The sequence below is a fragment of the Setaria italica genome, chromosome V (genome assembly GCF_000263155.2).
Source record: "Setaria italica strain Yugu1 chromosome V, Setaria_italica_v2.0, whole genome shotgun sequence".
Classification (NCBI taxonomy): Eukaryota; Viridiplantae; Streptophyta; class Magnoliopsida; order Poales; family Poaceae; genus Setaria; species Setaria italica.
Genome location: NC_028454.1, coordinates 18,595,142 through 18,615,049, shown reverse-complemented (window position 1 = coordinate 18,615,049; position 19,908 = coordinate 18,595,142). Strand labels below are relative to the sequence as shown.

The 19,908-nt window shown below is 51.8% G+C and overlaps 1 protein-coding gene across 1 annotated transcript; it reads left to right on the top strand.

Moving 5' to 3' along the window:
• Positions 1-13,085: 13,085 nt before the first annotated feature.
• On the top strand, positions 13,086-14,162 carry LOC106804342. The gene is made up of 2 exons (XM_014805205.1): positions 13,086-13,541; positions 13,833-14,162. The coding sequence occupies exons 1-2, from the start codon at positions 13,086-13,088 to the stop codon at positions 14,160-14,162; spliced, it is 786 nt and encodes a 261-aa protein (XP_014660691.1).
• The last annotated feature ends 5,746 nt before the right edge of the window (positions 14,163-19,908 follow it).

The window sequence follows — 19,908 nt, the reverse complement described above, 5'->3', positions numbered from 1 at the left end:
CGCTGACAGGAGCTGAACGCTGGAGCAGGAGGCGGCGATCTAGGGACTTGGTCCTTCTCCTTGTATTTTACTTTACTTAGCTTATCTCTTTTACTTCTTCAAGACACCCGGTCCCACCCGGGTAACCCTGAACTCTCCTTGCGCTATAAAAGGAGAACCAAGGGGTCCGGAGATAGGGGACGGCGAGGCCAACAAAACACACACACACTCACCTCACGAGCATCAGTGCACACCCAAGAGACTTGGGACCGGTTCCCTCTCTCGCCTGTTTGTACCCCCTACTACAGACCCTGCGCGAGTAACACGAGCAGCTCCTCATACTGGATGTAGGGCTTTCCTTGCCCGAACCAGTCTAACCCCGTGTCCTCTCACGCCACCATCCGAAGCCTTACGCGCATAAAAAAAATTTACTAGCCGTAGTCTTGATCCGTTAATCTTGACAATGACAGTATTTATCTTACGGAAGCCCTATCTTGTAAGCATTATCATTAATCTTCCTCAAAACTCTGAATGGTCCATCACCACATGGCATAAGCTTGGACTTGCGCTTCTCGGAAAAACGGTCCTTGCGAAGGTGCACCCAAACTAAATCACCTAGTTCAAACAACATCTTTCTTCTGATTTTGTTTGCTTTTTCAGCATAGTAACGTGCCTTCCTTGCAATTTCTTCCTTTGTCTTCACATATATTTTCTTCATGGGGCCCCCTTCGGGGGATTGGCCCTTCGAGTTGCGCAATGCCGCGGCGACCTACGGTCGCCTCCTGGCGCGGTCCATGACTATGCCGCCCGTGAGCAACGAGCTCGTGGCGTGGCGAGGACGTCCTCCGATGCCGGCTCCAACAACGGGAGCCACCACCCCTCCCCGCGAGTGCTTCATGGCCGATGCGCACTCTGAGGGGTCCAACGATGATGGTGCCGAAGGGAGGCTGCGCACTCCCCCACCCCGCAACTACGACTGGGGCCCTTACTGTTGGGATACGAGGTAGGCTACACTAGCGCAAATCAAAATTTCTACCACGTAAAACCAGGAAGAACTGCCGTATAAGGATCACGGGATTACCACTCGACGCACTACTGGTGCGGAAGATGCAGATATGCGTCGATGCAGTGAAGACGATCACGTAGTCGTACGTAGTCGATCAACGTAGTCGTACGTAGTCAATCACGTCAATGTCTAGCAGCTCCTCAGCAGCTCGTCCTCGTGCAGCAAGATCGCCTCCCGTGCCGCGGCTCGTCGTTGGCTCGTTGTGGCTCGTCGGCGGCTCGTCCAAGTGCTGCAGGCGCAACACCTCCAAGGTATTCACACGTACAGGGAGGAAGCGTCGCAAGCCGGACTGCTAGATTCGCGAGTTGCAACAGGCGAGGGTGTGGAAGGCAATGCAGGTGTGTTTCACCAAAAAGGTGTCAACCCTAGGGCGCCCCCACCCCTCTATTTATAGAGGTTCCTGACGGGCCTCTGGGTCCGAGGCCCATTAGTACTTCTAAACCTAATCCAACTCGGATCAGATCCGAATTAGGCTTCCAGCCCCTTAAGTGTGTGACCCTATGGGTTCGGATACGTATAGACAAGGCTCGAGTACTCCTACTCGGCCCAATAGTCGGTAGCGGCCTCTAGCAAGACGTGCCAACTCCAATACGCACATGAAGATCATATCAGGCGAACCATCACAACATAATATACATGCTATTCCCTTTGCCTCACGATATTTGGTCTAGCTTCAAGCCGACCGCTCTTTCTCGATCCTGTGATTCGGAATCCCTTTGTAGGTTAACTCTTAACCGAACGTAGCATGGCCATGCATTTTCGGATCCGATCACTCGAGGGGTCCAGAGATATCACTCTCAATCAAAGAGGGGCAAATCCCATCTTGACTGACCATGTCTCATAGCATGGTTCTTGACAAACCCGAAAGCTACCTTTATAACTACCCTGTTACGGCGTAGCGTTTGATAGCCCCTAAGTAGGTCAATCCACATCTAGAATACATGCGACAATCTTAGGTCTAAGGACAAAGCGTATATGTTGTTTAAAGAGAGAACTACTTCTCGTGTTGGGTCAGTCCTAGCACATGTCTCCACATGTCTCCACATTATCAGTTCAACATCTCCATGTCCATGACTTGTGAAACATAGTCATCAACTAATACATGTGCTAGTCTAATATTCATGTGTGTCCTCACATGAACTCCGACTAGGGACAACTTTAGAATAACCATACAAGTAAAGAGTTTCACATACAATTCACATAATTGCAAATCAATTCAAGTAGCCTTCAATGGATATTCAATGAACACAACATACAAATCATGGATACAAATGGAATATCATCATCTCTATGATTGCCTCTAGGGCATACCTCCAACAGTCTCCCACTTGCATTAGAGTCAATCTAGAAGGTACCTAATATCCATAGCTCTTACATGCGCATCATGCTTAGCCTGCGGGAGTGGTTTTGTCAACGGATCAGAAATGTTCAGATCCGTGTGTATTTTGCATATCTTGATCTCACCCCGGTTAACGAAGTCTTGAATGAGATGAAATTGCCGCATTACGTGTTTGTTCTTCTGGTGGTTCCTTGGCTCCTTTGCTTGCGCAATTGCCCCATTGTTATCACAGTAGAGATTCAATGGGCTGGACGCATTCGGGAACACACCAAGCTCAATGAGGAAATTCCTTATCCAAACACCTTCCTTCGCGGCTTCCGAAGCCGCGATGTACTCGGCTTCTGTCGTAGAATCGGCCACCGTCTCCTGCTTGGAACTCTTCCAACTAACAGCACCACCATTTAGCGTGAACACAAATCCTGATTGTGACTTTGAATCATCTCTGTCGGTTTGGAAACTAGCATCGGTGTAACCTGTTACAACGAGCTCCTCCTCACCTCCATAGACGAGGAACATATCTTTAGTCCTTCTCAAGTACTTAAGAATGTTTTTCACCGCTGTCCAGTGACTCTCACCTGGATCAGATTGGTGTCTGCTTGTCATACTTAGCGCATATGAAACATCTGGGCGAGTACTTATCATTGCATACATGATAGATCCAATAGCCGAGGCATATGGCACTCTACTCATGCGATCCCGCTCATCAGCAGTCGAAGGACACTGAGTCTTGCTTAGATGTATGCCATGTGACATAGGCAAGAACCCTTTCTTTGCCTCTTCCATGCTGAACCGCTTCAACACTTTGTCAATGTAAGTATCTTGGCTTAAACCTATAAGCCTTCTCGATCTATCTCTATAGATCTTAATGCCCAGAATATATGCCGCTTCCCCTAAGTCCTTCATCGAAAAACTATTTTTCAGTGAAGTCTTTACGGACTCAAGAATAGGAATGTTATTTCCAATCAGTAATATGTCATCCACATATAAGATTAGAAATACTACAGAGCTCCCACTAACCTTCTTGTAAACACAAGACTCTTCTTCGTTCTTGGTGAAGTCAAACCCTTTGACCACTTCATCAAAACGAATGTTCCAACTCCTAGATGCTTGCTTCAATCCATAAATGGATCTCTGAAGCTTGCATACCTTTCCAGCATTTTCGGATCGACAAAACCCTCGGGCTGTATCATATACACGTCCTCAGCTAGGTTTCCATTCAGGAAAGCTGTCTTGACATCCATCTGCCATATCTCATAATCGAAATATGCAGCTATAGCTAGAATAATCCGAATGGACTTAAGCATCACTACGGGCGAGAAGGTCTCATCGTAGTCAACTCCTTGAACTTGTCGAAAACCTTTTGCGACAAGTCGTGCTTTATAGATGCGAACATTTCCATCCATGTCCTTTTTCTTCTTATAGATCCACTTGCACTCTATGGCTTTAACACCATCAGGCGGGTCAACCAAGTTTCAAACTTGATTGTCTCCCATGGACTCTATTTCGGATTGCATGGCACTCTGCCATTTTTCGGAGTCTGGGTCCATCATTGCTTCTGCATATGTCGCAGGATCATCATTGTCCAACAATAATATTTCCCGCATTTCGCGGAGCCTTGCCGACCTTCGTGGTTGTGGCGGTGCTTCTCTTGCCATGGGTATCTCAACTTGTTCTGCTACGTTAGCATCACTCATTGATTTTTGCCCGATCAGCTCATCTTGAACTTCTTCAAGATGCACTGTCTTTCCACTCTTTTCTCCTTTGAGAAACTCTTTCTCTAGGAAAACCCCGTTCCGAGCGACAAACACTTTGCCTTCTGATCGGTTGTAGAAATAATATCCCAAAGTTTCCTTTGGATATCCCACGAAAATGCACTTATCCGACTTGGGTGTGATCTTGTTCGATTGAAGTCGCTTGACAAACACTTCACATCCCCAAATCTTTAGAAAAGACAAACTAGGAACCTTTCCAGTCCATATCTCATATGGTGTCTTAACTACAGATTTAGATGGTACCCTATTAAGTGTGAAAGCTGCTGTTTCTAGATCGTATCCCCAAAATGACAACGGTAGGTCCGACTGGCTCATCATTGATCGAACCATGTCTAACAAAGTTCGATTACGTCGCTCGGATACACCGTTTCTCTGAGGTGTTCCAGGCGGCGTAAGTTGTGGAACAATTCCGCAACTCTTTAGATGATTGCTAAACTCGTGGCTCAAATACTCGCCTCCACGATCAGATCGTAAGGCCTTAATTTTCTTGCCACGCTGATTTTCAACTTCATTCTGAAATTCCTTGAACTTTTCAAAGGTTTCAGACTTGTGCCTCATCAAGTAGACATAGCCATATCTACTAAAATCATCAGTGAAAGTTATGAAGTATTGGAATCCTCCTCTAGCCATCGTGCTCATTGGTCCGCATACATCACTATGTACGAGTTCCAACAAGTCTACTGCTCTCTCAGGAAATCTTGTGAAAGGCGTCTTGGTCATCTTGCCTAGCAAGCAAGCCTCACATGTCTCGTATGATTCAAAATCAAACGAAGTTAGAAGTCCATCAGAATGGAGCTTCTTCATGCGCTTTTCACTTATATGACCCAAACGACAATGCCACAAGTAGGTAGGACTCAAATCATTAGGCCGAGGCCTTTTAGCACTTACGTTACAGACAGGTGAACCATCAAGATTTAAAACAAACAATCCATTCACAATGGGTGCAAAAGCCATAAACATATCATTCTTAGAGATCACACAACCATTGTTTTCACTCGCAAATGAATAACCATCCTTCATCAAGCATGAAGGAGACAAAATGTTTCGACTTAAACTAGGAACGAAATAACAATTATTCAACTCCATAATAAACCCTGACGGGAGGTGGAGTGCATCGTCCCGACAGTCAACGCAGCAACTCTTGCATTATTGCCCACGCGGAAATCAACTTCTCCTCTTTCCACGCTTCTACTTCTTATCATTCCCTGCATCGAATTGCAAATATGAGCAACCGATCCGGGATCAAATACCCAAGAATTAATAATTGTATCAACGAGAAATATGTTGTCTATAACATTAACAACAAGCGTACCTGAGGTAGAAGTACTCTTACTTCCGCCATTCTTCAACGAAGCTAGGTACTGCTTGCAGTTTCTCTTCCAGTGACCAAGTTCATGACAGTAAAAGCACTCTTTGTCTGGAGCAGGTCCAGGTCCAGCTTTAATCTTGGGTGCTGGGTTTGGCTTGGACGTTCCAGCCTTGCCCTTCTTCTTCCAAGAATTGCCCTTCTTCTTAAAACTTGGCTTGTTCTGTATAGCCATCACATGGCTGGTACTAGCGCTTTTCTTGATGTCAGCCTCTGCTATTTTAAGCATGCCACACAGCTCATTCAGACCCTTCTCCATCCCATGCATATGGTAGTTCGAGATGAAGTTCCCATAGCTAGGCGGAAGAGATGAAAGAATGAAATCAGTGGCCAACTCTTGACCTAGTGGGAAGCCCAGCTTCTCTAACCGTTGAGTGTAACCAACCATTTTGATTACGTGTGGTCCTACTGCTGCGCCTTCTGCTAGCTTGCTCTCCACAAAGGCCTTAGACACATTGAACCTTTCAGTCCTAGCATGTATTTGGAACATGTCTCTAAGCGCCACGATCATATCGTGCGCCTCATGGTTTGTTTCGAACTGCATCTTCAGCTCGGGTTCCAAGCAAGCAAGCATAAGGCAGCTTACTTCAAGGTTAGCATCACATGCTTTCTTGTAAGCATTCTTAGCAGCAGCGGGTGCGTCATCAGCAGGTTCTTCTGGTAGTGGGTTGTCTAGAACATCTTCCTTTTTCTCGCCCTGAGAACAATTCTCAGGTTTCGGATCCAATCCGAGTAATTTGTTCCATTCAACTTGTCCTTCTCAAGGACCGAACGCAAAGCAAACGGTGTAGTGCTGCTAGGTGCCATTTAATCTACAACAAAAGTAATACAAAATACACTAAGACAAACGTATCCATGATAGAGTAAATCATATTAAACTATTTTAACAGAATCTACTCCCACTAAAATCAATATCCCTCTATTGATACTTAGTGATTCAGGATCCACAACTAACAAGTCTACTAGTGAGCTTTAGCATCACCGCTAGCAAACAAGGTAGATCGGTAAGCAACTTTTGCTAATCATATCACATATGACTCCTGTTGTTGGGTGACATCTCCATGTCTCAGCGCCCAACCTTTATGCCCCAAGGTCCTTAACCGTTAAGATAACCTTGTTAAGCAAACCAACCCTTATGCGTGTAAGTGTCCGACGCAAACCCGTCTAGTCAAGGAAAACTAGTGGCACCCTAATTTCATAGACCCACCACTAATTGTACAAGACATGGGACGGTGCAAGTTTTAGTTCGCAGGGCATACTAACATAAATTTTGTGAGGGATCATTCTACTTCTAACATCACAGCATGCAGAAAGTAGAACATAAACAGAATAGCATTCACACAGTTGTGACACAGTATGGCCTGTTTTCATATGGTGATCTCCATCTCCATAGAACCTGTTCACCATGGTGATCTCCATCTCCATGTTCCATGTGCGCCATCCTCCTGGTGATGAATCCTCCAAGAACTAGAACATGCTATTACACCTAATAGCTAGTAAAGAAGCTAGTAATGAAGATTACAAAGTTGCTTGGATCATCACAGATTGGTACGCAGACCATTAAATACAATAAAGTGACAACACATATGGCTCCTGCCGTGTTGCCGTACGCGCGACACGCAGGTCACGAATGAGTTACACACATGCATCACATACACAAGGGGGCCATACTGATCACAAGATACATACATCCTGCAAAACAGAGTTAGGCGCCCTAACATTCCAAACTTCGGATGCCCGAAACTCCATCTTCCAAGCTGAATTTGGGAAATCTAATTTCGCCAAAAATGGCAAGGCGATTGAATTTCATGTGTAACTTTTTCTGTAGATCAATTTTCATATAAAATTCACCCCGATCCAAGATCGTACCGAAAAGTTACGGCTGATTTACCGAAGCATACGCATACGGCAAAAATCCCGACCCCGGCAGTAGATTTCATCTACTATTGCACATCTAATGCGCCTGGCGTATGACCCTGGATTTTGATTCGACCAATCATATTGATCTTCGCTCACTGCAACTGGATTTACATGTATCACTTAACTCCGATGGCGGAAACCGACCGCTAGGAGTATGTCGTTACACTACCATTGCAGCAAGGGCACGAAACTAGGACATAGATCAAATGGAAAACTCGCATATCTCCATATGCACACATCCCAAATCCAAAACTAAACAGCTACAGCTCTGATACCACTGTTAGGTTACGAGGTAGGCTACTCTAGCGTAAATCAAAATTTCTACCGCGTAAAACCAGGAAGAACTACTGTATAAAGATCACGGGATTACCACTCGACGCACTACTAGTGCGGAAGATGTAGATATGCGTCGATGCAGTGAAGTCGATCAACGTAGTCGTACGTAGTTGATCACGTCAACGTCCAGCAGCTCCTCAGCAGCTCGTCCACGTGCAGCAAGATCGCCTCCCGTGCCGCGGCTCGTCGTCGGCTCGTCGTGGCTCATCGGCAGCTCGTCCAAGTGCTGCAGGCGCAACACCTCCAAGGTATTCACACATGTAGGGAGGAAGCATCGCAAGACGGACTGCTAGATCCGCGAGTTGCAACAGGCGAGGGCGTGGGAGGCGCGGCAGGTGTGTTTCGCCAAAAAGGTGTCAACCCTAGGGCGCCCCCACCCCTCTATTTATAGAGGTTCCAGACGAGCCTCTGGGTCCGAGGCCTATTAATACTTCTAAACCTAATCCAACTCGGATCAGATCCAAATTGGGCTTCCAGCCCCTTAAGTGTGTGACCCTATGGGTTCGGATACGTATAGACATGGCCCGAGTAATCCTACTCGGCCCAATAGTCGGTAGCGGCCTCTAGCAAGACGTGCCAACTCCTATACGCACATGAAGATCATATCAGACGAACCATCACAACATAATATACATGCTATTCCCTTTGCCTCACGATATTTGGTCTAGCTTCAAGCCGACCGCTCTTTCTTGATCCTGTGATTCGGAATCCCTTTGTAGGTTAACTCTTAACCGTACGTAGCATGGCCATGCATTTTCGGATCCGATCACTCGAGGGGCCCAGAGATATCACTCTCAATCAGAGAGGGGCAAATCCCATCTTGATTGACCATGTCTCATAGCATGCTTCTTGACAAACCCGAAAGCTACCTTTATAACTACCCTGTTACCGCGTAGCATTTGATAGCCCCTAAGTAGGTCGATCCACATCTAGAATACATGCGACAATCTCAGGTCTAAGGACAAAGCGTATATGTTGTTTAAAGAGAAAACTGCTTCTCATGTTGGGTCAGTCCTAGCACATGTCTCCACATGTGTCCACATTATTAGTTCAACATCTCCATGTCCATGACATGTGAAACATAGTCATCAACTAATACATGTGCTAGTCTAATATTCATGTGTGTCCTCACATGAACTCCGACTAGGGACAACTTTAGAATAACCATACAAGTAAAGAGTTTCACATACAATTCACATAATTTCAAATCAATTCAAGTAGCCTTTAGTGGATATTCAATGAACACAATATACAAATCATGTATAAAAATGGAATATCATCATCTCTATGATTGCCTCTAGGGCATACCTCCAACACTTACTAGGGCCCCGGTGCGGCCACGACAGCCGGAGGTGCGCGCGGCGCCCCACCAGGAGGTCGAGCTCCCCTGCAACGAAGGCAAGGCACGATAACGGGCGCGCGACGTCCAACAATGCATTTGTGCAGACGAAGATCGCCCTCAGCTCTTCACCCGCACCAGCCAGAATATCACCGCAGCGGCGGCCCTGCTCCGACGACTCCCCGAGCCGGCGACGCCCGAGGAGCGTCAGGCGCACCAGAAGGTGCGCAACCTGCTCGAGTGCGCCGCCATCTAGTAGGCGGAGAGCTCCGCGTCCCGACGATGCGGGCCCACCGCCAGTAGGGCAGCGCCCACCGCACCTCCCGAGAGGCGGGGGAAGTCAGTCCACCAGCCTCTTCCCAGGGCGAACTAGGCCGCGCCTGCTCGACGGACACCGCCGCCCGCAGGAGGCGGGGCTCTGTTCGTTCACCGGCACGTCGGTTCCGTCCGCGATGCCCGCGACACTCTGGACGCGTGAAGGCGCTCCCGCGCGGACAGGGAGGATGAAGTGGTCCGCGGCTATCACGTCCACCGTGGTGGCCGCTACAACAGCGAAGAAGATCGCAGCCCGAGCCCTGACCCAGCGGAGCCCAGGGCCTTCTCCGCACGCATCCTAAACGTGCCATTCCCGGCACGCTTTAGGCAGCCCACGAACGTGGCCAAGTACTCCGGGGAGACGAACCTCGGGCTGTGGCTCAGCGACTACCGGCTTGCATGTCAGGCTGGTGGGGCGGATGATGACCTGTTCATCATCCGCAATCTCCCACTCTTTCTGGCCGACTTGGCACAAGCCTGGCTAGAACACATCCCTTCGGGTCGGATCCGTAGCTAGAATGACCTGAAGGAGATCTTCGTAGGGAACTTCCAGGGCACGTACATGCGTCCTGGCAATTCCTAGGACCTTAGGAGCTGCCGCTAGGGGTCAAACGAGTCCCTCTGGGACTACATCCGGTGTTTCTCCAGGAAGCGCACCGAGCTCTCCAACGTCGCGGACGCCGACATCATAGGAGCCTTCCTGGCAGGAACTTCCTGCCGGCCCCTTGTCCACGAGCTGGGACGCAGGGGCCCGTGGACCACGGAGGAGCTCCTCAACATCGCCACCAGCTTCGCCTCGGGCGAAGAGGCCATCAGGGCGATCTTTGATTGTTCCAAAGGCAAGGCGAAGCGGGAGGAGGACGCCGACGAAGGCACCTCCAACCGCCAGCAAAAGAAGAAGAACAAGCAGCGGCGTGAGGCCCCCCTCGTAGCCATTGCTGAGCGCAAGCGGGGAAAGCCACCCCCTGAGGGCACCCCCAGCTTCTTCGACAAGCTGCTCGAGGGACCGTTCCTGAACCACGAGTTCCCAGCTAAGCACGCCTACAAAGACTGCAACCTCATGAAGAGGTATTTTGTAGGCAACCCAGTGAAGGGCGGCCGGAGACGGAAGCCCGAGGAGGAGAAGAAGGATGGCGAGGAGAAGGAAGATGGCTTTCCCAAGGTGGACGGCTGCTTCATGATCTTCGGCGGGCCGGCGGCTTACGACTCCAAGTGCCACTGGAAGCTGGAGCGCTGCGAGGTCTACGCGGCTGAGCCCGCTACACCGGCCTTCCTCGACTGGTCGGGACCCGCCATCACCTTCGACCGATCCGACCACCCGAGGCGCGTCCTGCAGGCAGGACGCTACCTGCTCGTTGTTGACCCCATCATCGGCACAACGCGCCTCACCAAGGTGCTCATGGACAGAGGCAGCGGCCTCAACATCCTCTACGCCGAGACTCTCGACGCTATCGGGATCGACCACTCCCGCCTCCGCCCCACAAGGCGCCATTCCACGGCATCGTGCCGGGGAAACAGACGATGCCTCTCGGGTAGATCGACCTGCCCGTCACTTTCGGGACTCCTTCCAACTACAGGAAGGAGATCGTCACCTTCGAGGTGGTGGGTTTCCGTGGAACCTACCATGCCATCTTGGGGCGGCCGTGCTACACCAAGTTCATGGCCATCCCCAACTACACCTACCTCAAGCTCAAGCTGCCGGGGCCCAACGGGGTCATCACCGTCGGCACATCTTTTCAGAAGGTGTACGAGTGCGATGTAGAGTGCTACGAGTACGCCGCAACCATCACCTGCACGAAGGACCCCACGGTCCGGCTCGCGAGAGCACCGAGGACCCGCTGGACTCCAAGCAATCCGACACCTCCTTCAAAGCCACCGAAGGCATCAAGGAGGTCCCCCACGACCTCAATAGTTCCGACGGCAAGACCGTACGAATAGGCGCTGCCCTATCTCCCAAATAGGAAAGCGCGCTCGTCGACTTCCTCCACGCGAACAGTGACGTTTTCGCGTGGAAACCCTCGGACATGCCCGGCATCTCGAGGGAAGTCGCTGAGCACTCCTTGAACATCAAGGCCGGCTCCAAACTGGTGAAGCAAGGCTTGCGACGCTTCAACGAGGAGAGGTGCAAGGCCATCGGCGAGGAGCTCCAGAAGCTTTTGGCGGCTGGATTCATCAAGGAAGTGTACCACCCCGAGTGGCTAGCTAATCCTGTTCTTGTACGAAAAAAGAATGGGAAATGGAGGACGTGTGTTGATTATACTAGTCTCAACAAGGCGTGTCCAAGGGATTCGTTTTCTTTGCCACGTATAGATCAGATAGTCGACTCAACCGCAGGGTGCGAAACCCTTAGCTTCCTTGACGCATATTCCGGCTACCATCAAATCGTGATGAAAGAGTCTGACCAGCTCGCGACCTCTTTCATCACCCCTTTCGGCCCCTATTGCTACGTTAAGATGCCATTTGGCCTAAAAAACGCGGGGGCTACATTCCAGAGATGCATGCTTAAGTGTTTCGGGGACCTCATCTGGCGAACCGTTGAGGCTTACATCGATGACATCGTAGTCTAGTCCAAGAAGGGTGACCAGCTCATCCTCGACCTCGAACTAGCCTTCAAAAGGCTGAGAGACAAGCGCATCAAGCTCAACCCTGAAAAGTGTGTTTTCGGGGTTCCGAGGGGCATGCTGCTAGGTTTCATCGTCTCCATGCGCGGCATCGAAGCTAATCCAGAGAAAATAGCGGCCATCAGCGACATGGGGCCGATTCGAAACATAAAGGGAGTTTAGCACATCACGGGATGCCTGGTGGCCCTGAGCCGCTTCATCTCGAGCCTCGGCGAACGGGGGCTCCCTCTCTACCGACTCTTGAACAAGACTGACTGCTTTGTGTGGACCGCCGAGGCCAAGGAGGCACTTGACCGGCTCAAGAACCTCCTGACGAAGGCCCCGATCCTGGTCCCGCCGACCGACGGGGAGCCCCTCTTGCTCTACATCGAGGCGACCACCCACGTGGTTAGCGCGGCTCTGGTGGTGGAGCGAGAAGAGGAGGGACACGCCCTCAAGGTGCAGCGCCCGGTGTACTTTGTCAGCGAGGTCTTGTCCGAGTCCAAGGCTCACTACCCGCAGATCCAGAAGCTCATCTACGCCGTCCTCATCATGAAGAGGAAGTCACGCCACTACTTCACCTCCCACCCGGTAACGGTTATTTCGTCGTTCCCCCTTGGCGAAGTGATCCGAAATCAGGACGCCACGGGACGGATCGCGAAGTGGGCGCTCGAGCTCATGGACCAGGGCATCACCTACGCCCCCTGTACAACCATCAAGTCCCAAGTGCTCACTGACTTTGTTGCGGAGTGGACGGAGATCCAGATGCCGTCGGCACCGGAGAAGCAGGAGTACTGGATGATGTACTTCGACGGGTTGTTGATGAAGGCTCGCACCGAAGCGGGTCTGGTCTTCATCTCCTCACTTGGCGTGCGCATGAGGTACATGATCCGCCTCCACTTTCCTACATCTAACAATGTCACTGAGTACGAGGCTCTCCTCAATGGGCTTCGCATTGCCATCGAGTTGTGTATCCAGCGGCTGGACATCCGAGGCGACTCCCAGCTAGTCATCGAACAAGTCATGAAGGAGTGGAGCTGTCATGACCCCAAGATGGCGGCGTACTGCAACAAAGTCCACAAGATCGAAGACAAGTTCGACAGACTAGAGCTCAACCACGTCGCAAGGCATTTCAACAAGGTAGCTGACGAACTGGCGAAGACGGCATCCGGCCGAAAGCCCATCCCTGACGGCGTCTTCATCAGCGACCAATACATGCCCTCAATCCGTTACAAGGAGCCAGGAAGGGTCGGCGATGCACCACCTGCCCCAGACTCGGGCGCCGACCCGGGAGAGGTCGGCAACGCACCACCTGTCCCGGACTCGGGCGCCAACCTTGGAAAGGTCGGCGATTCTCCATCTAGCCTGGACCCGGAGGCTGATCCCTCCAACCCCGAAGTCATGGAGATTGACGCAAACCTGGTAGAGGGGCCCGACCCCATGCCTGACTGGAGAGCCCCGTACCTCAACTACCTCATCCGCGAGATGCTCCAGATGAACAAGACGGAGGCACGCAGGATTGCACGTCACGCCAAATCCTTCGTCATCATCGACCAGGAGCTTTACAAGCGGAGCCACACCGGCATCCTCCAGCGCTGCATCCGAATTGGGTAGGGGAAGGCTTTGATACAGGACATCCACGCCGGGGCCTGCGGCCACCACGCTGCGCCAAGAACCCTCGTTGGGAATGCCTTCCGACAGGGCTTCTACTGGCCGACGGCAGTAGCCGATGCCACCCATGTAGTGCGCACCTGCGAGGGGTGCCAATTCTTCGTGCGCCAAACCCATCTGCCCGCACAGGCACTCCAGACCGTCCCCATCACGTGGCCATTCGCAGTCTGGGGATTGGACCTCGTCGAACCCTTCAAGAAGGCACCTGGGGGCCTCACCCTTTTGCTTGTCGCCGTTGACAAGTTCTCAAAGTGGATCGAGGCGCGGCCCGTCGCGCAGATCAAATCCAAGAAGGCGGTACAATTCTTCATTGACATCATCCATCACTTTGGAGTACCCAACTCCATCATCACGGACAACGGCACGCAGTTCACCAGGAACAAGTTCCTCAAGTTCTGCGACAACCACCATATCCAAGCGGACTGGTCGGCTGTGGTGCATCACCGCACAAACGGGTAGGTTGAACAGGCCAATGGCATGATACTCCAGGGTCTCAAGCCAAGGATTTTCGACCGCCTCAAAAAGTTCGGCGGCCGATGGGTCACGGAGCTCCCCACGGTCCTATGGAGTCTGAGGACAACCCCAGTAGGGCAACCGGCTTCACCCCGTTCTTCATGGTCTACGTGTCCAAGGCAATCCTCCCCACTGACCTGGAGTATAGGTCACTGAGGGTCAAGGCGTACGATGAACAAGGGAACCAGACATCGCTCGAGGACGCGCAGGACTAGCTCGATGAAGCGTGTGATATGACCCTACTGCACTCGGCCAAGTACCAGCAGGCCTTACAGCGATAGCACAGCCGCAAGGTATGAGGCCGAGCCTTCAACATTGGCGACCTAGTACTTCATCTTGTCCAGGACAACAGAGGCCGGCACAAGCTGACCCCTCCATGAGAGGGTCCCTTCATCGTCGTGCAAGTATTATGGCCAGGCACATACAAGCTGGCGACCCCCGACGGGAAGATCTTCACCAACGCTTGGAACATAGAGCAGCTAAGACGCTTCTACCCTTAGTTATTGTTTCCAAGATTGTACATAACATACTTCTGTAACTTATTAATTCACGGATAAGGACAGTTTTGAGTCGATTTCGTTCGAGTTTTGTGCCGAGCTTAGGGATATTCGACCCTGGCCCTATCCCAGGGTCGCATATCCCTTGGGGGCTATCAGGGGATCCGGCCCAAGTCACTTGACATCTTCTCAAAACACCATTTCTCCGAGCCGATTCTCTTCCTAAACGTTTGGGCGTGAAAAGGAAAGAGTGCAAGAACAACGCTCAGGCAAGACTGATTGAACTGTGAAATACCTACGCCCCAGCGGCTATGGTGCCTTCGCTCATCAACGCTTATTGACGTGCCCGACTTGCACTCTAAACTTTCCAAACCCAAAAAACAAGAAAAAGGATTGAAAACTTTTTTCAATAAGTTATAGAAAAGGCCTCTGCGGCCATCACAAAAGCAAGTTCAAAGTTGACTAACATATTTACATATTTTGGGGCATCTAAGCCCGATACAACTAACTCATCCTCGGGTCCTCCGGCGGGATGGCCTCATCCTCCAGAAGCTTCGCCAAGGCCTCCGCTGGGTTGAGCACCGATGCATCGATCTCGTCAAGCTCGGCCTCGGAGTAGCCGGAGCCATACCCCCCGCTCATCCCGGCGAAGTTGATTCCGGAGTAGTGCGAGCTGAAGATGCCGAAGGCCCGCCTCACGCCAACGTGAAGCGCCACCCGAGCGATCTCACGAGCCCGCCGGTATGCCCCAAGGACACGAACCACCAACGAACTCGTCCCCTCTCCCTGGACCACACCGAGGCCATCGCAGACAACGCGGACCACGTCCCGCAGGTTGCTATGCTCGGCGCGCTCTGCATCGAGGATCTCCCTCAGCTGGGCGAGTTCGTCTGTGAGGTCCGTCCACAAAAGTCCAAGTCAGAAACCATCGCAACACCGCAAAAGCAAAGAAATGAGAAGAGCGTTACCCTCCAATTGAGCCTTCAGCTCACGCTCCCGGTCGAGCCCCTAGGCCATGGTGGTCTGAAGCCCCTGCACTCACACATGGAGCTGACTGACCTCTGCCCCAAGCTCGGCCGCTATCTTCTCGACCTCAGCCTTCCGGATCGCCTCGGAGTCCCGCTCCTGCCAAGCCTTCTGCTGCTCGCGCCGGATACGCTCGACGGTCTTCTGAAGGGCCTCATAGTCCTCCTTCAGCCGTGCGAGCTCCTCAGGATCGTGGCGGGTCTTCTCGGCAGCCGTCTGGAACTCCTCGAGATCGAGGCGAGCCTTCTCGATGACGGCCTGGAACTTGTCCTTCGCCTGCCGCGCATCCTCCCATGCCGCTTGCTCGCGCCTACGCAGGTCGGTGATGACCTGCTGAGCGGCGGCGACCTGCGCGGTCAGCTCCCCGGTCTGCTGCCTCTCCATGGAGAAGTGATCCCAGAGCCCCCGCTTGAGCTGGAGGAAATCGGATTTCCCCCGGCTGCATTCCTGGAGGGCCTACAAAACAAATTATGCTCAGCAACGGAGAAACGAGAGAAAAACAACCACCGGAGAAAACACCGTACCTGGCCACCGGGGACGACGACGTCGTCCAGCTCCCCCATCACGGAAGACAGGGTAGCGTGGACATTTGTAAGCCCACCCTGCACCGCCTGCCACTTGCCCCACTCCTTGACGTCATCCAGCACGAAGAGGGGTCTCTGCGGGTCATCACGGGACCTCCAGCGCAGGGTGGTCCCACCCTACGCCTTGGGGACGGGGCTAACCGGGGCAAGGTGTGGCGGAACACCTCGGATTAACTTGACTAATGCATATTTAAGTCGCCTAACATGCGATCATATGCTTTAATCAAGTTAACTCGACAATCCGTCGGATTTCATCCGATAAAACCACTTATACAGGATCGAGTTAGCATAGCTCACATGAAGGTGAGTGGTTCCAGAGAATACAACAGATCATCCAAGTTAACCAAGTTCAACAATTTATTCCAACACTGGTTCAAGAATCAGAGTTTTACAAGTTCAAGAGCAGCTGAAAAAGGTAAATATAGTGGAAGCTAGCGTCGGGGTCGGATGTCCCTGGTGAGGCCAAATAGGACATCAGTGATCCTGCTCCTCGCCGTCTAAGGAGGGATCCCACTCGACCATCCATCCAGGAGGAAGCTGGGGTGGCCAAGTGCCAACAACAGCAAACTCAGAAGCTTCAACTTCACCTAAAAGAGATGCCACAAGCAAGGCTGAGCTGCTAAGCTCAACAAGACTTAACCGACTGGTGGGAAAAACTACTCCACCACTTCTAGACATGCAAGGCTCTTTGGCTGAGGGGTTGGTTTTGCCAAAAGCGACTACAGTAGGTCCTTACTTTCAATATTTTAGCTCAGATTCTATGTTCATTAACCAGTCTACATTGGCAACTTATGCTAAACAAACATAGCTTCCAACAACAATGTGTAGAACAAGCATCGAGTTCATATCATCATCATGTTCCATCTTTACTCAGTGTAGCATAGCGATCAAGCAGTCTCAAACTGTGAGAGGCAGACAAATCGATTCGAGTTTTTTAACCATGCATGGTGAACCTAATCTCATGACATCCGCGCACCACAAAGGGTCACTTCCTGTGTCGGCCGTCCCCATCAATTCCCAGGCACGTGTCAGGTCCAAACTTCCCTTAGCATGCAATGCTCCACAGTCCCAACCTCTTGTCATACTGTGGCCGCACTTGCACCCACATGATGCACCATGGGAACCTCGTTCCAGGGACAGCAGGGGTATAAGCCACGCCCTAGTTCAATCAGGTACTAGGCTTCCCCATCCCATACTAGGTATGAGATTAGTACCTTCAAACACTTGATCACGAACACCAACACTTTCCGACCTTAAGCAACTTCTTATAGACAGATGGGGCGATCCACCGACCACCAAAAGAGTTCATTAGGCCCTGCCCCGTCCACCGTCCTTATAGTTGTAACCAGAAGGAGAACAACGAACTCCTATAACTCGCGAGTGACAGGAAATCACTCGACTTTTACCGAGTCCTATTAAGCAATGTAACTACTCGGACTTATCAGACTAGTGTTCAGATCAAGGGAACTAAGTCATGCATCTATGGTTTCAAACAACTCCTGTAACGTAAATGCACATACAAACAATGGAAGGCATGTGTAAGTTTAGAAGGTTGGGGTCATGCTCCGGGGCTTGCCTTCAAGCGGGGTGGAGGCAGACTGATCTTCGGCGCACTCGGTTTCAGCTCCTGCAGTCGGCAGCTCAGCTACCGCTCCGTCTTCTAGCACCGGATGCAGCTCGTAGGTGCCGTCGGCGAGATTTAGTTCTACACGAATGCAAATGCAGGGGTTAACACTTAGACGGTTATTTCAACAACACTTGCAAGCTTTAGCCCAGAAACTTGTAGCAAAGCTACAGGAAAAGTGTGGAATTCCAAGCTTCAGTTGATAGAGAACAAGACAAAAGGGTCGGATTGGGAGAAACTTATGATCTGACTCTCAGACCTAAGGAATAACTGTACCGGGGTCCTTAGACTTAACACAGAGAAGTCCCCAAAATTTTACACAGATACCCTTGGGTCAAAGAAAAAGATACAGCCGAGCCCTCGGGCGAGGCGGATAAGGCTCGGCGAAACAGACAGGGTCGGGCGAGACGGAAAAGGGGTCGGGTGAAACAGACAGGGTCGGGCGAGACGGAAAAAGGGGTCGGGCGAATAGGGAAGGGGGTCAGCAGCTTACCTTTAGGCCTACTGGTGAAGTCTTGGGGTCGGGAAGGAACAGACTTGGGTGGAAGGACTAAGGCGCTAAGGCTTGGGCGGCGGTGAGGTCCGACGGTGCTCCGGCGGCAGCTGTGCTTCTTGTTGACACAAGTAAGCTCTAGCACCGTGCGGAGGAAACAAGTGGCTGGTGGGTTGGGAAAAGGCGGAAGTTGAGCGGAGAGGGGGGTTCCTCAATAGCTTAGGTGGCAGCGCTTGAGCAGGAAATAGAGGAAGATGCGGCAAGGCAACGATGGCGAAGGAAACTCCGGTAGAGGCTCTGGTACTCCCTTTTATAGCTGTGCGGAAGAGAGGGAGGCTGGGCAGCGTGAGGATCAGGTCGATCAGGATGAAGTGCTCTGCCGTGGTGGCAATTGGGCGACGATTGGGCGGCACCTCCATTTGCCGGCGAAGCGGAGCTTCGGGGATAGAGTCTTTGCTCATTGGGCACTGGAGACAGAGCTTGTGCAGGTGTGGTTTTGTCGGAGAGAAGGATTAGTGAGGGTGAGCGCGGGTCTGGTCGCATCAAGCGGCGGATTGGGTGCGGCGGCTCGGCTAGCGTGTGGCAGGAAGAAAGGAAGGGGGCATTGTAGGCGAGGGCGCTGCAGGCGAGGTGACAGGGCAAGCGGCAACGCTAGCAGGCGCTGAACTAGCAGCTTTGCCGGGGCACGCTACTGGTGAGGCAGGAATAGGAGTTGTCACTGCTGGATTCGTGGTTGGCAAAGGTGGCATCGTCGTGGGGCGCGCGCGTGGGCAGCGCAACTGGGGGGGTGACGGAAAAGCCGGAAGGTCTTGGGGCGCGCGGCTGGGGATCCAGGTGAGATGATGAGCGCGGGAGGCGAGGCGGAGAGTCTGCAGGGCGCTTCTGCGCGCGATTAGGAAGGAGGCGCGCTGATCCGTCTGGTCGTGGCCAGCGACTGGGCGAGGCGGGGCTCATTGGGGAGGTTAAGCCACGCGGCGGAGAGGCTCTGAAGCAGGGTGCCAGCTTGCTCTGGCGCGTTTGACCCGAGAGATCCGTGGGATCTGGTTTTGGGTCCACCTTCCAGTCTCTGGCTCTCCCACAGCTCCAAAGTTTGGAGGAACATTGGCTTTTGGGACTTAGAGAGAAACATCGGGTTGTTGGGTGTCAGGGGTCGGGGCTGATTAGAACTGCAGATTTGGGAACTAGTCTTAAGATTAACTCGGCTGATGAACCTGAGTCGTTACAGCCTACCCCCCTTAATAAGAATCTCGTCCCGAGATTCGGGTGTAAGGGCAACCAGTGGGGGTGTGCGGTTCTTACCTTCCTGGCTGAAAAGAAAACCTCTAAAGTGCTTGTTCAGATACTCCTCTGTTTCCCATGTTGCTTCCTCCTCCGTGTGGTTGGTCCAAAGTATCTTATACATTTTCACCACTTGTCGTCGGGTGTGCCTCTCCTTACGGTCGAGAACTTTGGCCGGGTACTCAGCATA